Here is a 19,369-nt window from a genome sequence, read left to right as displayed (position 1 = left end):
TCCAGTTTTATCTAACATTGGATCCAAATTAAGGTTAAAATCCCCTCCTATCAATATATTCCCTTGCGTATCTTCAAAAAAATATCTTGCATAAACTTTTGATCCTCTTCATTAGGTGCATATATATTGAGCAAATTCCAAACTTCTGAATATATCTGGCACTTTATCATTACATTCCTCCCTGCTGGATCTATTATTTCCTCCTCTATTTTGATTGGTATATTTTTATTAATTAATATAGCTACACCTCTAGCTTTTGAATTATATGATGCTGCCGCTACTTGCCCTACCTATCATGTTCCACTTCAGTTAGATACATTGCCTGCACAAATGCTGTGTTTTTTTCTTTTTTCAGTAAATTTAATAGCCTTTTCCATTTAATTTGGTTATGTATTCCATTAATATTTATAGTCATATAATTCAACATGGCCATCTCATACCCTGTTGACACCTCATTTCCGCTTCCTCACCACCACCATCCCCCTTTTCATCTTTCAGTTTTCCCTTTTTAAACTCAATGTATGAGAACACATTTAAAACATAAAACATAAAATACTTAAACAACTCCCTTCTCTCATTTATCTCAAAGGGTTTTGAAGTAACCCAAGTGTTTATCTTTACTTTATGTACGGTCTCTAAATGTTGCTTCAGCTTGCTTGGCCTCCTACTTCATTTTTACAAGGAACTCATGGTTAAAATTATTTCTGAAATTTAACACAAATTAACTATTACAAAACAAAAGCACTTCTTACAAGGGTTAATTCAAAATTCATCTTAAATTTTATGGAAAATAATAATACATACCTTCAATAAAAGCTCATGGAAGGAGACGTACATTCACTACCCATCATGAAAACACGAAGCAAAATTAGGCCATTTGCGGGTGCGAGACGTTTGGAGCAAAGATTTTTGGCCTTCACTCTTATTTCCTGGAATTGAAGGCGATAGAATAAAATAAAATGCATGGAAGGCAATTCATGGTCAAGGCTGGTTCCATGTCAGTCAAATGCAATCATATTGACACTAAAAGTTCACCCTGAAAGCATTGTTAATTTTCTGCATTTATCAAGGTCATTCTGGGCAGTCTCCAAATGCCTCCAACCTTGATAGGCACCTTGTGCTTCTCCTGCTTCTCTTTCTTATGAATTTTTTTTTCTCAAAATATAGAGTGGTATAGAAATAGATGTCTGTGTAGTTGTAGATCTTGAAATGTAATTTGAATTCTCACCAATTTGCGCACTTTTGGTTGTGTTGCCTGCTTATAGATTGGATTGTGGAAAAATTGCTATTTATCCTTGAGGTCGACATTGGTTGGTTCTTTTGGAAGTTTTACATTGTAGTGGTAGTAAAAATAAATGACTGTTGGTTCACATCACTATTGTAACTTAATTGTTTTTTTTTCTCTCTAGGAAGCCAAAGTATTAGTGGCTCGTGCTTACAGATTCACAGAGAAACTGATACTGGATAACAGAGACAAACTTATTACAGTAAGTTGCTACTTATTTCGGCAATCGAACAGTGAGATGGAGTGAATATCTTTAGTAAGGTACAAAATATTTGATTTAGACACAAAAATTCCTGATAGGAATTTACTGTTTTTGGTTTGCCAAAAAGATTCCTTGAAATGTTATTTTCCAGTGGTTGGTCTGGAATTAATGGTGATAATTGATGTGCAGAGTACAGATCCAGTGAGATAGTTAGCGGAGCTACTGCTTCATATCATAAAAGCAAGTCCAGCCTTCCTCATATATTTTTGCATGTTCTCCCTTTGATTGTGCGGGGATGCTTTGGTTTTGTGAAACATTCCAAAGATGTGGTTTGGTAGGTTAACTGGCCATTTTAAATTGCCCCTTGCGTATGAGTAAGTGGGAGAATATAGTGAAAATACGTCATAGAGAAAATGAATGGGGTACTGGGATTATTCTGTGAACCAATATAGAACAGATGGATTGAATGCCCCCCCTCCATCTACATCATGATATTAAGCTCTTTGTTAAGATGCAGTTATGACCCATACTATTCTGTCTCCACAATGCCATCTGTAACCAAAAAAGCTGGAGATCTAAGTATTTGGCTCAACAAAACCTGGAAATATATTTTGTATCTTTTTCTAGTGGGAAACTTGCTTGCTCCACTATTTAATGAGGTCACAGTTGATTTCACTGTTACCTTAAAGCTGAATCCCATGTACCTGTATTAACCTACCATCATGTTGTTCATAAAGTATCTATGTACCTCTGACTTAAGATTCAGTCTCCTTCCACTATTCTGAGGAAAATTTGCAAAAGACCTGTGACTCTTTAGAGGGGGAAAAGTCGCACTTCAGCTTTGGTTTAAGAATGTGATTAGTGACCTATACATTTCCCCAGCAGAAACATCCTCATCATATAGGATCTGGATGTGATCTCAGCAATGTCCCATGTAATTGAAGCAAAAACCCCCTCCTTTGTGGTCAATTTCATTGGCAATAAATTAAAATATTCTGGAGGCACCAAGAAGACTGCAGATGCTGGAATCTGAAGCGAAATCTGCTGGAAAAACTCAGTGGGTCAACATTCTGCTAGCTAGCTTTCCTAATTGTGTGCTGCATATCAGCCTTTTGCATATTATAAGCAGATGTTCTGCATTCTCTTGTGTTTTGATAATATGCTGCCTTATTTTTCATTTAAGTTCACACTTAAGTCTAAAATCAAACCTTTTCTCTTGGTGAAAATACATTGAGTGTCATTTAAATCTATGTTTTGGCCTTAGAAAGGTAATTTAATTTGGGACATAGCTAGAATATTAAAACTTGCATATTAAATTTCAGCTTGCAAATGCACTTGTGGAGAGGGAAGTTCTAAATTATGATGATATTGAGTCGCTTATTGGTCCTCCTCCACTTGGTCCAAAGAAGAGAATACCACCCCAGAGTTGGATTGAAGCCGAGAAGGATAATCAAGATACGGGAAAGAATGAGCCTCCACCAAGACAAGTTGAAGACAGTGAAGAAAACCTACATCCTGTTTAAGTTGGCTGTTTGGGAAAAACTGAGGTGATTGCTAATGTCTGGCAAAATGAAAGATGGAATGTTAAGTACGTTGGTAGAGCAGAAACTTGGGGAACAAAAGGAGTGTAATTGTGAGGTGATCGTGATTAAATACTGCTGAGCACCATCGTGACTTGAACATAAAATCCTCAGTGACAATTCTGTTCAGTCCTGAGAAACTACTGCACTGTTGGAAATGCCATCTTTAAGATGAGGAAATAAAGCAAGAGATCATTAGCTCTCTTGGGTGGACATCAAGGATCTCATTGCACGAGTTTAATGGAGACCTGGAGAATGATACTAGTTTACAACCCATTATTTATTCTATAAAAGCGGAAATCTGGTCATTATCACCTTGTAGTGAGAGCTTGCTGTGTAGAAATATTGCTGCAGCATTTCCTGCATTACAAATATTACTTTTGGACGAGTTTTGAAAAATGGTCAATAAATGCAAGACATTTTTTTTAAATAGATGATCTAAAATAAAACTAAAATATGAAAATAAAAACAACTGCACGTATTGTAAATTTGGAAAAAATAGGAAGTCGCAGTTCAGACAGTATCTGTAGAAAGAGAAGCAGTTTCATGTTTCAGGTTAAAGATCATTTGTTTTTCAAATTTCAAAAACAAAATATGGTAATTTACTACAGTGATAAGATGGCATATAATTAATCACTACAAATGCCAAATTTATCCCCTCTGCTGTCCTGTTTTCTGTGGTTGGAGCAGTACATGAAACATGAAAACCCCTCATTTATGTTTAGCCACCACTTTGTATTGACCCTGTGAGGGAATTTTTTCCCCTGCTATAAATAGCAAATAATGAAAAACTCAGTGAACTACAAATATGAATGTGTCGTTCACTGAGTTTTTCATTATCTGCTATTTATAGCAGATGTGGATATATTTTCTGTACATTAAAGTGCTGGAAAAAAATCTTCAGGTCATGCAGCATCCGTAGAAAGCAAGAGGCAGACAACGTTTTGATGGAGCCCTTATGTCGATTGCCTCTTGCTTTCTCTGTGAGACCTGCTGAGTTATTCCAGCACTTTTGTGGACACCAGAATCTGCATATGTCATACTTACCTGCACATATTTACAGCAATTTTCCATTAATATTTTGTTTCCTTTCATTCAGGAACAGGTTTTCCATATTTTCTTTGTTCTAGGTCATGGACTGGTTACGTGGACATGGACTAGGCTACTACTTCTAGTAAATGGATGATGATTAAAATTGCCTTTTGAAAATTTCTTGTTCTGATTTTTGCAACAAACTTGGTGGTATGCAAATTATATTAAAATAGGCTGCAATTCATATTTGAACAGTAAGATCAATTTAATTCTCCATTTAATATATTTTATGTAAAATGTTCAGTTGTACTTGTTTCTTCTCTTATTAAAAATTGCTAACTGATCTAAGACTTTCTCCAAGTTTACGAAAAACAGTTTAGAACATCTGGTTGATTGATGAGATATTTTAATTATGTAATTAAGATAATTTCAGATTCTTTGAATTTCTACTTAATGTCTTTGTATGGCTGTTAGGTTAATAACACAAGAATGTATTTTTCAAAAATGGCAGAAACCATCTTTTTTAGAATTTTATTTAATATAAAACCACTTAACAAGCATATCACAAAATTTCAAACTTAATCCAAACATGAGGTATTTTATATATGAAAAGGAAAAAAAAGAAAAACTACTCTCAATCCCCCCTCCCCCAACCCTGTACAAACTAAAAAAGAAAAAGGGACAAATAAACCACAACAGAAGCACCTCACTTTCCAATACTTGTATATAAAACACACCCAATAGGAGAAAGGGACTGCTTGAGATTCATCTAAATTTTAATACCAACAGTTTGTTAATATTGGCTTCTGCATGCCATCAGTCCATTCCCAAATAAATATCTGACTTCCAAGTTATAGCAATACATTTTTCTAGGTATTTTACATGATACATATTCAATTTTAGTTTTGGTTTAATTCCTCTAACATCTCCCAGTAAAAATAACATTGGATCCTGTGAAAATCTTACTCTACTTATTTGTTCTAATAAATTACCCAAATCAAGCCAAAAAGATTTAATTCTACCAAGTCAAATGCAGGCAGAAACCATCTTGAAATGAAATCAAGTTAAATCTTAGAATTCTGGTAATATGGCCAATATATATTTCTTAGGTCACCTTTGGACCATGATTTAGTTCCAAAAATAATTTCCAGATGTGTTTCAAAGAGGAATTATCTTGTCCTATTCAGGACTGTTCATACACTTTTAAAAGATTCTAATTTAGTTAATTTGACTAGTTAATTTGTACTAATGCAATACCAAGCCCATTTTTAAAAAAGACCTTCACATCATCCCCAAATTCTGCCACTGGTCTCCAATGCCCAGGGTTAGATTAAGGCTAACTGATGCCCTTAGCACAGCCCAACAATGGTTGCCCCCTCGAGCCTTCCATTGTCTGACCAGACATTAAGACTTGATAAGTGCTGAATGAGAAATAATAGATTAAAAATTCAGTTTTTTTCCCCAGACCAGGCCCCACAGCTATATTAAACATAACCTGTGTATGTGTGTGTGTTTTCATTTATGTTTTCATTGCCCTCGTTCAGTTGCACCATGGCAAATCTGGCACTGGAAAAAAACTCTGGTGTCCCCTTCCCTTGGTGGACTAAGCAGGCCTGACAATGGTGAATTAGGATGCAATTGTGCAGGTCTTTGGGATATGGGAGAAAATTCAACTATCCGAAGGAAAATCTAATGTTCATAAGGAGATCTCCACAGAGAGCATTAGAGGTAAGACCTGTGACAGAGTATATAGATATGTTTTTGGGAGGTAAATTGGGCCAGGGTTCGTTAGTGTAGGTAACATACAAACACTTTATAACAGATCTTATTTAAAATACTGGAGCTCTGCTAATGCTAGACATATTGGCCCCAGGACCTTCGCAGAAGCTTTGGAGAGTGCCCAAGACATTTCATTAATGGATTGTTTACAAAAAGGCAACAGGTGAAAGAACTTGGCGGAGCTGCAGACAGTCTGGAGGGGAACTTCTAGGATGGTCATGTGGTTTTGCAAGCAGAGAGAGAGAGAGATCAGTTCTACAGTTCAGCAGCAGCTAGGATTGGAACAGGAAAAGCTGGCAAGCTTGTGGAAAATGCCATTTGGAAGCTGGGTTGTGACTGCTTTGTTCAGCCTGGTCAAAGCCCTTGTGGTTCATGCAAGAGGAGAGGACTGGCTGTCTAATGTTTCACTTGAAATAAGAGAAACAAAAAGGAACACTGTGGTGACCTGAAAGAAAGGTTATCATCTGGAGAACCCTGAGGGGGCAAGTTTCTTCAGCAAGTGGCTGATGGAAGTAAATCAGTTGTGGGTGTCAGCGTACAATGAATCTCTGAAAACCGACAAGAACCTTCTTGAATGGTAACCATTTACTTTTCAAGCACCGAAGCCTGGCGAATTTTATAAATGTTAAATTCTGTGCACAGTAGAAGAATTGCCTGCAACCAGTGAACTTGGAGGAATGAGAAGTGAGATTGGACTGTGAACCAAATAACTTTTCTGAACTTATATACACACACACACACGTGTACTTAGAATTAGAAGGGGGTTAAGTTAGGTTAGTTAAGTCAAAAGTGTGATTCTATTTTTCATGTTTAAAGATAATTAAAAGCACGTTTTGTTCAAGTAACCATTTGCCTTGGTGAATATTGCTGCTGGGTTTTGGGGTAACAGGTGGGTTCCTGCTGAGTGGAGGCGGCAGCTCCTTGAGTTGCATCAGTGTTTTACGATCTACTTGTAGGTTCATGGAGAGCAGGACTCGATCATTGCACAAAGTTCACCATCCAACAAACAGCAGTGATCCCTGCTCTCCTGAACGATTCAGGGACGCCGACAAATTGTTGTCAATGACCAGCCACGTTGAGAGGAAGGAACCAGCCCCAACCCAGCCCCTCGGGCCCGGCCCGACTGAGCGTGCGTTGGGAGACGTGCGCAGTCTCGCCTCTGATTGGCTAGCCGCCCTCCGGGCCGACATATCCCAGCAGCCCCGGCCGCAGCCTATTCTTTTCCTGCGGCCATCTTCCCGCTGACGGTAGGTTCTCGTTGAGGGTGGGAGTCCAATCTGAAGGCATCCTCGCCCTTGGCTGGGTCTGCCGGCCATCTGTGGAAACGGGGCGAAACGGGGAAAGGGCAGGGTCTCCCCATCCGCGGCCTCGTCGAACGAAGTTTGCAGCTCAAGCGAAATGACTCGATGTTCCCGGGTGGCGAGGCCTCGGGTGGAGGCGGCAGGTCGGGCCGCGCTCCAGGCATTGCTGGCGCCGCCTGCCCAATGCAACGGACGCGGGGCAGAGCAGTTTCAGTTGGCAGTGTGATCACGGCGGTCACGGAAGCCATTCCTGCGGCCTCCTGAATAAATAGCCGACGCGGCTCATGCAGAAGGTTGCAGTTTGATGGATGTAATTGTTTGCTCTCCGTTTTACTTGCAGGTGCTTTCACCGTTCAATAAGCGACCATGGCCCCAAGTCGGAATGGAATGATTCTGAATCCTCACTTCCACAAGGATTGGCAGAAGAGGGTCCGTACTTGGTTCAATCAACCAGCCAGAAAGACTCGCAGGTGAGTTTCAACACCAATCCATTAAAAACGCCCTTTATTTTGGAGAAAGAGTGGAGTAACATGGACCATAGTGATCCAGGAGCAAAAGGCATGTCTGCCAAACTTGCAATTGGGGAATGCGTGTCTGCATCTTTTGCAGCAACCATTCTTGAGTTTTGGAAGCACTTGTCCCACTGCTACATTTGTACTTGATTCCACAGTGCTACCTGTCTATTTTAACTGAAGTGGATAGGTCCTCAATGGGTAAAAATGCAATGGTGGAGGACTCGCATGGGACTTGCAGAAAAATCCAAGCTGTTTAAAAGAATTATTAACTTTGACACATTGTTAGCCACGGCTCTTTCTTGAGGTTGAGGACTAACCTGATGGGATTGATCGGAGAAGTGGAATCGGGAGTTATTTAGCAAGTGTTATGCTGCACTTTTGCCTCTAGTCCAACCTGTGGAAAGGTGCCTACAAGGATATCCAACCAGTGAGAGGACAGTGAACTTCAGCCCCTTAACTACCCTGCCCCTCCAGACCTTCCCAGATGGAACATTCTGGCTTGAGCTTTGTGGTTTCTCTTCGGTAAAGTTCATCTCATCTCTAGCATACTTCCTCCTTCATTGCTTGATTATTCTGTGCATTACTGAAATCCTTGTGTACCTTCAGTGGACTCCATTGTTTCCATAAAAAAACCACCCAAAGCATCACTGACAATAACCCTAAGTAGCATCAGGTCCGATGTTGGAGGAAATTTGGCCTTGTTTAGCGCTGAATGGGAATTTTGAGGATGTCATGGAGCCAAATTTTGCCATTGTTCAAATCGAGGTCATGCTGAAGAACAGCATCTGTGTGCAAAATTGGGAAGTGGAAGAATAGAACCAATTTAATGTATCCTAACCAGGTGGACAGATGAAAAGATTTGATAGAATGTAGCCAGCAATGTCAAAGACAACAGAGGGACAAGGGAGAATAAAAGTAATGAATTTTTCACTTTCAAAGTTACTGGCTAATGTTTCAACAGTCAGATGATGACAATATCTCCGGAATCTCTGTATATTTTTGATGAATACAGTTGAACCCTTATTGCTGATGACTGCAATGTGCCAGATTTTAAAAAATCCATTAGAAAGTTGGTGTGAAATCAGAGAACAAAAAAAGTCGACCGTCACACGTCAAATTCTGGTTACAAGGACAGGTAATTTGCATCTCTAGTGCCCTTTTTTCCCAACTGGATTTTGTGTGGCTGCTGCGAAGAATTCTGACCTTTTACAGAGCATTTTCTGCATCGCCTTCACATGGAGATGTGAACTTTGTTGCCCTCTGAGAAGATTTAAATTGAAAACCAATATTTTGATTGATACAGGTGTGTTGATTTATTGTTTTCTGATGGACATTTTCATGCAGTTGTTAACCAAATCATTTATGTATTGGTAGGTTAAAATTAGGGTTTTTTTTGGGCTTTAAGCTGTTTAACTTGGCTGAGTTGCAAGAGAATGATCTTAACCTTATTTTTTTTTTAACAGGCGGAAGGCACGGCAAGCTAAAGCACGCCGCATTGCCCCTCGCCCAGTAGCCGGTCCCCTTCGCCCAGTTGTTCGATGTCCCACTATCAGATATCACACTAAAGTACGTGCTGGACGAGGCTTCAGCTTGGAGGAGTTAAAGGTAGTTCTTTTTAAAAAAAATCTGTTGGCATTAAAAAAAATTGAAATTGATTTGGCTGTTGGGTAACTATTGAATAAAATAGGGTCAGCTGAGTATCCCGGCGTCAGTTTTTCTTTTGTATGTAGGTCTTGGTGTTCAGAGCATGAAGGGGTAGGAGGACAAATTAAGTATGCTAGGGCTGGTCCAGAGTCCTATAGCATGGAAAAGACCATTCAGCCCAAGTTGGTATTTTGGGGTCAACCCAATTGCCTACATTTGGTATGTGTCCTTCCTATTCAGAATCTGTCCATTTTTTAAAATGTTCGAGTTGGCCCTGTTGGTACAGTTTTTCTCTGGCAGCTTGTTCCAGATACGGGCCACCCTCTTAGTGCAAGACTTGCCTCTTCGTTCCTTTGTACATTTTCCCCCTCTCAACTTAAACACCTGCCTTCTATTTCCAGGATTATTTACCCTGGGATAAAATATTGACTTTATGCATGCTCCATGTGATGTTATAGATCTCTGTTAGGTCACCCCTCAGCCTTCTTTGCTCTAACCTCTCTCTCTAACTCAATCACTCCAGTCTTGGCAATATCCTTGAGAATCTCTTAGGCCCCCCCCATGCAATTTACTGATGTCCTTCCTATAACTGAGCAACAGACCAATGCCTCAAGTGTGGTCTCGCCAATGCCCAGTCCTCAAGTGTGGTCTCGCCAATGCCCAGTCCTCAAGTGTGGTCTCGCCAATGCCCAGTCCTCAAGTGTGGTCTCGCCAATGCCTTGTACAGCTGAATCAGGAGCTCCCAACTTTTGTACTGTACACCCTGCCACATGAAGTCAAGAATGCCCACACTGCCTTCACCACCTTGTCCATACAAGTTCTTAATTTCAAAGAACTATGCACCTGTATCCACAATTCACTCAAGGGCCCTGTGTAAGATTTGACTTTCTGAAGTGCAACATTTCACATTTGTCAGAGATAAATTCTATTTGCTACTTGTTGGCCCACGCTCCCAATTAATCTAGATTCTTGCTTGTCCATTACACCACTAATTTTGGTGTAGTTTAAATCTTGAGTGACAAACCGCAGTCGACACAGTATGGACTTCTGTGGCCTCCCCAGTGGTCACAGGCCTCCAATCAGAAAATTGTTTGAATCCATTGAATACCAAGTGATCTGACCTTCCAGATTAACCTGCCGTGCGAATTTTGTCAAGGGCCTTGCTAAAGTCCATATTAACTGCTGCCTTGCCCTCATCAATCCTGTCACCGCTGCAAAAAAAGCTAATCGAATTCATATGACAGAATTCGCCTTGCATAAATCAATGATCACTACCTCCCATCAGTTCTTGATTATCCAAATGCTGGTAGATTCTGTCTGTCTTGACCACTGACTACAATGTCACTGGCCTGTAATTCCCTGGCTTGTCCTTGATACTCTTAAATTAATGGCACAATGTTAGCTATCCTTCAGTCTTCTGCCACTTAAACCAAAGTAAAAGATATAAATTTCTCAACAAGGGCCTTTGCCATTTCTTCTCTAGCCTCTCACATGATGCGAAGATGTACTTCATCAGGCTTTGGAGATTGTCCACTTTCATATTTTCAATGCTGCCAAGATCTCCCTGGTATTTTTAATATGGTCCAGGACATCGCCATTTGTTTCCTTCAATTCCTTGGCTTCCATGATCTCTGCAGTAAGGACTGGTGAGAAATATTCAAAATCCCACTCATCTATGGCTCGATGCAAAGATTGCCCTGTTGATCTTCTATGGGACCAATTATCTCTTTAACGATCTTTTTACTCTAATAGACTAGTAGAATCTCTTGACATTTTCCATTATCCTGCCTGCCAGCTCCATCTTGTGTCCTCTTTTTGCCATTCTGGTTTCTGTCTTAAACATATTCCATACTCAAGGAATCTGTTTGATTCGACTGCTTAAATCTGACATGTGCTTTCTTTTTCCTGACCAGAGCCTTAATATCTCTTAAATGCAAAAGTGCTGGCGAAACTCAGTAGGTCACACTGTGTTCTTTAGGTAGCAAAGATTTTACCAATGTTTAGGGTCTGAGCCCTTTGTCAAGGTATGAGCAAAAATCTGAATATCACTTGTCAGCCAGGCTCCTTAAACTTAATGGCCTTGCCCTTTACCCAAACAGGAACATGCAGTGCCTGAACTCTTGCTATCTTGCCTTAAAAGTCCTGTTTTTCAGCAATCCCTTTATGTCCAACTTCTGCAGGTTCCTGCCTAATTTGGCCAAAGTTGCAGACTTAGTGCCATCTTTCTCCATAACTATTTAAAATTAATAATATATTTTTAAATCCTTTTCAATTAGCCACATATTATATCTGATTAAATGATTACTTGATGATTTCCTTTTTTGTTTGATTTTCTTATTGCATATTTCCTTTTCATATAATCCCTTTATATAATATAAATATGGATTCGGCTTTTTGCATTATTGTAAAAATGTAATACAAATATTGAAACAGAAATTATGGTTGCTGGTCCAAAAGGACTCCCTTACTGTTACTTCAGTTGCTTGTCCAATCTTGTTCTTCAGTGTTGCGCGCTTTAGTGGTCCATTGATTGGTGAACACATTTAACAAATTTCATCCTGTCCAAGCCCCAATCAACATTAAGGAAGTTGGATTCTCCCATAAATACCACCATATTTATAGCTTCCCATCACACCTGGCCTAATTCCTGTTGACGATTTGGGGGTCTATAATAAAACTCCATCAAAGTGTTTCGAAGTTCTATCCATGAAGCTTCACTGAGTGATATTAGAATATCCAGGGAGTTCCCTGGGTTATGAACGAGATCTGTCTTTAAGTTGAATTTGTAGTTAAGTCAGAATAGGTGCATACATTTCTTGGCGTCAATTAGTCAATTGTTTGTCTTAGTACTGTAAAAAAAAATTGAAGAAACGGTTCTTAAAGCAGCTTAGATTAATTAAAAGTTAACACTCTCGTTCCATCGATGTCTTGCATCCTGGAAAGAGCATTTGTGAGGTAACGTGTTTGTGCACAATTTGGGGGCATGTTGTCTGTAAGTCGGACATTCATAACCCAGGGACTTCCTGTACTCCTTTAGCTCTGTTATGCCCTTAAGACAACTTCCCCTCTTCTCCCTCTCTTTTTCTCCCCTTCACCAGCTCCACATCTGCTCTTAAATGGTGCCTGTAGTATCTATTCTGGAACAGTGTGCTGCCACTCTTGCCCTACTCTCTGTGCTAGGTTGGCTATAATATTCCAAGCCAATCCTGCCCTGAGTTTGGATGTCTTGCTTATTAGACCTCTTGCAGTTTAAACCATGGTGTCTTTCTCTTGTACTCCTGTTCACTCCACTTGCTCTCTCATTCTTTCACATTATTAGACCCCAATATTTTGGCTCTGCTCTGGGCCAGAGCCCCTGCTAATCCGGTTTAAACCTTGCCAAGTAGCACTAGCCAATCTTCCTGCCAGGATATTGATCCACTTCCAGTTTAGCACCAATAAAAGTGATGTGAAATTAATCACTGCAGATGTGTTTGCGTGGCTGAAACTCTGCTTGTAAAATTAACCTTTCAATTGTGTTCAAATGGTGTAGATGGGGGTACTTTAAACATTCCTGTCTATTACTTGCTCTATAATTCCAATAAATTCTTTTGTTTAATATTAATAGGCAGCAGGTATTAACAGGAGAGTGGCACGTACTATTGGCATTGCAGTTGATTACAGGCGCCGCAATAAGTCAACTGAATCCATTCAGTGTAATGTCCAACGTCTGAAGGAATATCGCTCTCGGCTGATCATCTTCCCAAGAAAGGCTTCTGCACCCAAAAAGGGTGATGCAACAGTAAGTGTATATAAAAATATTTGCATCATAGCTCTGAAATCATTGCTAACTAAATTTCTGGGGGAACTGAATGTCTTTATTTATATTTAAAAAATACTTTTTGAAATTACAAGCATTTGTATTTAGAGGCAATCCAAAGGGTACAATAATTCTAATAAATTCTAAGTGGACGCATAATACTCCATTAGAATTATTGTACGATGAATTGTTTTACTTTTGTGCTTGGACATTCAAGTTTGGCAAGGTCCCTGGTTTCTGGATATTTCTTGTGCATGTTAATATCCAAATTCAACCTTTCTGATGGTTCTATGAGTGTCACTGGTTTAAACTTAAATTTTCTTGCATTAATTAATGGGTTAATATTTTAAATGTAGCTTTACTTGCAAAGCATGATCTTTTGCTAGGAATAAAAACTTGGAATTCTAAATAACCTCCTAATATTGTTTCTTTGTGAGGTGCATTCTTAAAGTGCCTTACAAATCAAACTTTAACATAGTAAGTTAATGGTTGTTGAGTTCCTGGAATATACCTGTATGTGCAGAAATGAATTCTTTGTTCATGCTGACTAGAGAGACAGGAGTTGTGGAGAACTGTTATGAAATTGATTGTGAACTGGAATAGGAAGAACTTGGAATGAGCTTTTTATTTATGGAGTAGATCAAAAAGGATTTTTTCAGCAGTGGAAACTAGTTTATAGTTTTACCTAATAAATGATGGTCCTCCATCAGCCAGCTCCCCACCATGACTACCAGCCCCCCCACATCTCCATCGGGCACACAAAACTCAAAACGGTCAACCAGTTTACCTATCTCGGCTGCACCATTTCATCAGATGCAAGGATCGACAATGAGATAGACAACAGACTCGCCAAGGCAAATAGCGCCTTTGGAAGACTACACAAAAGAGTCTGGAAAAACAACCAACTGAAAAACCTCACAAAGATAAGCGTATACAGAGCCGTTGTCATACCCACACTCCTGTTCGGCTCCGAATCATGGGTCCTCTACCGGCATCACCTACGGCTCCTAGAACGCTTCCACCAGCGTTGTCTCTGCTCCATCCTCAACATTCATTGGAGCAACTTCATCCCTAACATCGAAGTACTCGAGGTGGCAGAGGCCGACAGCATCGAGTCCACGCTGCTGAAGATCCAGCTGCGCTGGATGGGTCACGTCTCCAGAATGGAGGACCATCGCCTTCCCAAGATCGTATTATATGGCGAGCTCTCCACTGGCCACCGTGACAGAGGTGCACCAAAGAAAAGGTACAAGGACTGCCTAAAGAAATCTCTTGGTGCCTGCCACATTGACCACCGCCAGTGGGCTGATAACGCCTCAAACCGTGCATCTTGGCGCCTCACAGTTTGGCGGGCAGCAGCCTCCTTTGAAGAAGACCGCAGAGCCTACCTCACTGACAAAAGGCAAAGGAGGAAAAACCCAACACCCAACCCCAACCAACCAATTTTCCCTTGCAACCGCTGCAATCGTGTCTGCCTGTCCCGCATCGGACTGGTCAGCCACAAACGAGCCTGCAGCTGACGTGGACTTTTTACCCCCTCCATAAATCTTCGTCCGCGAAGCCAAGCCAAAGAAAAAAAAAGATGGTCATTTAGAGTGGTTGTTGGATAATGAAGGGGACAAGAGAGAATTTGTTCTTGAAAAATTTAAGGACCTTAGTAAAGGAAAATATGATTTCAGTGTTGGATCTTTTTCTTGAAGAAAATGTAATACTGGGAATGTGGAAATGAGGAAAAGTGAGCTGAGAAGCATTTTTTAATCTGAAATCTATTTTGGAGATGATGGGAAATTGCAGGTGTCAACCAATAAAATTTTTGGCCTCAGGTGCTTGGCCCTAATGATGTTATTTCACCACAGTCAAATGATGATATTTTCTCCGGAATCTCTGCACCTCTTTGATGAATTTCATTGAACCCTTTTCCATCTGATGACTGAGGTGTCATTTGATTTCAGTTTTTTTGCTTTAGTTTATTGGCATTTGTTAATGCGGATTTCTTCTCTATAGGCTGAAGAAATTAAGATGGCAACTCAGTTAACCGGACCAGTCATGCCAATCAAGAATGTGAGTAATTTTAAAAAAGGTTTAAATTGAGAGCTATGGGCGAGTTACCGTGTCTTATTTCTAACTCTTGACAAGCAGTAAAGAGAGCCAAAGAAGACAGGTGAATTGCCTTTCCAACTGATTTTGTTCTCAAGTGGATGTACAAAAATAAGTTGTGAAGAGGGCTCTTGTTAATCTTGTTGTTTTTGTGGGAACTTGGCGGGTCTAATTGGAGAGTTTTTCTCCATTATGTAGTGACACTACCTTCAGTATCTTGCTGACCACATTATTCACTGAGATGCTTTAAGAATACAGTTCTTAATTGGTTCAGCCTACATTAAAAAGCATATAATGTATGATGAAAATGCAGTTTTAAAACTTAATTCTGATTACATGGTCTCCATGTGGTAACTGAAGTGAAAGTACAGAGGTCTTGAATTGTCCTGGATATTAGGAACTCATTCTCTGGGAATTTTTTGAGCTGTTTTGTTTTCCATCTGGTATAGTTACCAGTTGCAACAGATAATTTGGGAAATTAATCGGGCAGAGTTGAATTGAAATTTGAACAATTAAGTCCGCGATTATTACTGTAATATTCTCAGTTTGGAATCCATGAAACTGATCTGGGTGCTCTACACTGGTACATCATTATTCAAGATCTGTTTATGCACTGCTTGTTTAATATTGAACGGTTGTATGTAAAACAGATTTATGGAAACTAATTTTCCTTACAGGTGTACAAAAAGGAGAAAGCCCGGGTAATCTCAGAGGATGAAAAGAATTTCAAGGCCTTTGCAAGTCTTCGTATGGCCCGAGCGAATGCTCGTTTGTTTGGAATTCGTGCCAAACGAGCCAAGGAGGCAGCAGAGCAGGATATTGAGAAAAAGAAATAAAACCACAAAAGAAATGGAACTATTAAATCTAAAATTCATCTTAAATGAAAATAAATGGTCACTCTTTGCAAAATGACATTTTACTTCTCTTTAAGGATATTTGATGTGTGCTGGTCTACTTGATGGACTTGTCTCAAGTTGTGGCTCACTCCATTTCATTCTGAAGCATTTCATTATTTAAGATGAACAATATTTAAATCTTGAGCATTGGTGCCCTTAAAACATGCTATGGGAAGGGATGGTTGCAGTCATTAAATAAGTGCCAAAGGACCAGAAAAGGGTATCCTTAACCTTGGGTGCTATGCGTGATTTTGTTTTGGGTACTTTTATCAGTTCCACTCTGAGGCTCGAGCATAAACCTTTAACTGATCATTTCAGTGGAGCACAGTGTTTTTTTTAATGGGTGTACAAGACTCAGTGGTACTGTCTTCAATAAGATCTTGGTGTTCTCATCAATATTTCCTCAGAAATATCCAGAAAACAAGCCTGATTTTTGAAGAATGCTTAAAAATTCTCAGCATGCTTGTGGCAGGGAATTAAAAATCTAGTTTAGATTTCAATTCAGTTCTGACGTAAAATGCTAGCTTTTTAAAATCTTGAATGGAACCAAATAAACAAAATTTTAAAATAGCCACAAAGTCACTAGCCATTTGTTGCATTGCAAAGCAATTGAATAATGAAAGTAATTTTCCTAATGTTTCTCGAATTCTCTGAACCTTGCATATTTTATTGGGGCAGGCTGATAAAATTAAACATTAAGTTTATAAAGTGTCCTTACTGTGTTAGTTCCAGTGTCACTTGGAACCCTTTATCTTGCAAGAGAACAGAATTGGAGTGATAAGTTAACTTAGGATTTTAAATTAAAGATAATTTTGAAATTTGGCTTCTGGTTAAGTAATTTAGTATGGGGTGATGACTGAACAAATCTTGGTGAGAAGCCGTGGATAGCAGAATATTTAATGAACAGGTTTAACGAGAGGAAAAATACACAATGGAAGGAGGGCTTTTGCCCTGTACTGACCATTTTCATTAATTATATTACTCCAAATTGTATCAACCCTCCTTATATTACAAACACAAAACAAGGAAATTTCAAGAGGTGCAAAAATATTACTGGAGGAGCTCAGTGGTCATAAACACTGCTTCAGTTGGCTAGAGAATTATAGAACTAAGGGTATTGAGTCTGAACTCAGACATTTCCTGATTTGTAAATTTTTGGGGCAATTCATTGGTTGAACTGGACTAATTTTTGGAATACAAGTGATCAGGCAGAATGAGGATGATAGGATTTCTGGAATAGCCATGGTCTTAATTTCATGGCTAGATGAACTGTTTTTCATGTTCAGGTGAGTAGAGGGAGTAGATTCTGCTTTTGAAGGAATTGGGAATGATGCTCAGTTTTGCCCATTAAACCTGAGAAATTGTATAGAGGAAGGATGCAGATATGTTGAAAGGAGTACACAGGTTTACCTTGAAGAGGCAAAACTGCCTATTGAAATATGCAAGACCCTGAAGAGTTGACAGGATTTTTGTGTTGGGGTGGGGATGGGGGGTCAACATTTAAGATGCTCGAGGTAATTTCATTTTTAAGGGTTACAAGTCAAACTCCAAGGGCAATGGAAGCAGAATAATTGAATAATTTTTCAGCCAAAGAAATGACAAATTGGATTCAAAATCTGATTAGTGGAAGAAGGCAGAGGGGAGCAATGGAAGGGTATTCTGAGGCTGGTGCCACAGGGATCAGTGCTGGCTTTCCTGTTTATATTAATGATTTAGATGGCAATTTAGTGAATCTGCACAAGACACCAAAATTGGTGTGTGCGGTGGAGGGGTTTACACAGGATCTAGATCATTGCCTAAAAGTGGCAAATGGAATTCTGATCCGAACGAGGGGCTGCAGTTTGGCAAGTCTAACCAGGGTAGGATTGGTGCATTAAATGGCAGGGGCCTGGAGTGCACAGCATAGTAGCAAGCATTTCTGGCTTGTGTGCTGTGCCACCCACATTACACCCAATTAACCTATACACTTGCATGCTTTTGAATGGTGGGAGGGAACTGAAGCACCTGGAGGAAACGGGCAGATACAAGAATGTTGTAAACATGCAGAGGGTGCTGTAACAGCTATGTCAACTGATAAAACTTTCCTGTACCACATTGGCACCACTAGATGGCATTCACAGAAAGGTTCTGAAATACAGGTTTATACTTAATCCCCCAAATCTCAACCTTTTTGAAGTTGCTGAAGTGAATTTCCATGAATTATGTCAAATTCATGTTTTAGGTCTTTCCTAATTTTATGCCCCTATTAAATTGATCAATAAACTTTGATACTCATTAGAAGTCAATCGCTACAGTCCTTGTGACACAAACTTAGAGCACTGACCTGGTCTTTGACCTGCCTTTCAATGTCAATGACTTCTGTCAGAAGATCAGGATGGTCAATTTCATTCACAGCTCCTCAGAAATTGAAACAAGACAATTAATATTAAGCCAGTAGTTGGTAAAAGCCAAATAGGATTAATATCACACAAGTTCCAGGCAATAACTTCCCAATGCGAATAAGTTTAACTACCTTTCTTGGCATTCAATGACATTTTTACAAACATGCCAATTGAACCATTGTGATAAATATAGATCTAATAAAGGCAAGTCAACCAATACTATCAGAATTTATTGTCATGAACAAGTAATGAAATTCAGTTTTTTGCAACAGCCTCACAGTGCAACCGTTCATATTACGAACCATCTTACAACACTAATGTATTTTTTAAAATTAAAAGTGTCCATGAAAAGTAAGGCAGTGTCTTTGGTTCATTGATTATTCAGGAATCTGATGGCAGCAGGGAAGAAGCTGTCCTTGTGCCATTGAGTGCTCGTCATTAGGCTCCTGTACCTCCTTCCCAATGGTAGCAGAGTAAAGAGGGCGTGGCCTGGGTGATGGGGGTCTGAGGATAGATGCTGCCTTTTTAAGACCCCGCCTCATGTAGATGTGAAGTCTTGGATGTCACAGGCCAAGCTAACAACTCTCTTCTGGTCCTGAGATTTGGCATCTCCATACCTGACTGTGATGCAATCAGCCAGAATGCTCTCCCTGGTACACCTGTGTAAGTTTTCAAGAGTCTGGTGACATACCGAATCTCCTCAAGCACTCACAAAGTATAAAATGAGAATGAAAATGATAAGAAGACAAAACGACTAGATTCAGTGTGTAATAAATAGAAGATGATGCATTTTTCTTGTTTGTTTTCCTTTGTGTGAAAATATTGTTTTATGGTTTTATATTGTACGTTGAATATGGG

General features: G+C 39.5%; 2 protein-coding genes and 2 non-coding genes across 8 annotated transcripts in view; all 4 read left to right on the top strand.

Moving 5' to 3' along the window:
* The window catches only part of spg7 (SPG7 matrix AAA peptidase subunit, paraplegin), a 48,204-nt gene extending 43,762 nt beyond the window's left edge, over positions 1-4,442 (top strand). For 4 of the 5 annotated variants that reach the window (XM_069901888.1, XM_069901885.1, XM_069901883.1 and 1 more), the window contains 2 exons: positions 1,410-1,487; positions 2,810-4,442. In XM_069901888.1, coding sequence (XP_069757989.1) covers positions 1,410-1,487; positions 2,810-3,010 — 279 coding nt within the window. In that variant the 3' untranslated portion in view covers positions 3,011-4,442. The remainder of the gene's footprint in view (positions 1-1,409; positions 1,488-2,809) is intronic. The other variant, XM_069901884.1, reaches the window with a different exon arrangement.
* A 2,583-nt stretch (positions 4,443-7,025) lies between these two features.
* Positions 7,026-16,146, top strand: rpl13 (ribosomal protein L13). The gene is made up of 6 exons (XM_069901879.1): positions 7,026-7,125; positions 7,520-7,649; positions 9,158-9,299; positions 12,946-13,119; positions 15,142-15,198; positions 15,912-16,146. Exons 2-6 carry the CDS (start codon positions 7,546-7,548, stop codon positions 16,068-16,070), a joined length of 636 nt encoding a protein of 211 aa, XP_069757980.1. The 5' UTR covers positions 7,026-7,125; positions 7,520-7,545; the 3' UTR covers positions 16,071-16,146.
* LOC138745149 (small nucleolar RNA MBII-202) lies at positions 8,663-8,740 on the top strand. Its single transcript, XR_011346070.1, has one exon. It is a non-coding gene; the product is annotated as a small nucleolar RNA MBII-202 (small nucleolar RNA).
* LOC138745148 (small nucleolar RNA MBII-202) lies at positions 14,999-15,080 on the top strand. The gene has a single exon (XR_011346069.1). It is a non-coding gene; the product is annotated as a small nucleolar RNA MBII-202 (small nucleolar RNA).
* Positions 16,147-19,369: the final 3,223 nt, after the last annotated feature.

The sequence above is a fragment of the Narcine bancroftii genome, chromosome 10 (genome assembly GCF_036971445.1).
Source record: "Narcine bancroftii isolate sNarBan1 chromosome 10, sNarBan1.hap1, whole genome shotgun sequence".
Classification (NCBI taxonomy): Eukaryota; Metazoa; Chordata; class Chondrichthyes; order Torpediniformes; family Narcinidae; genus Narcine; species Narcine bancroftii.
The sequence above is the reverse complement of the archived record's forward strand: the minus strand, read 5'-3'. Positions and strand labels throughout refer to the sequence as shown.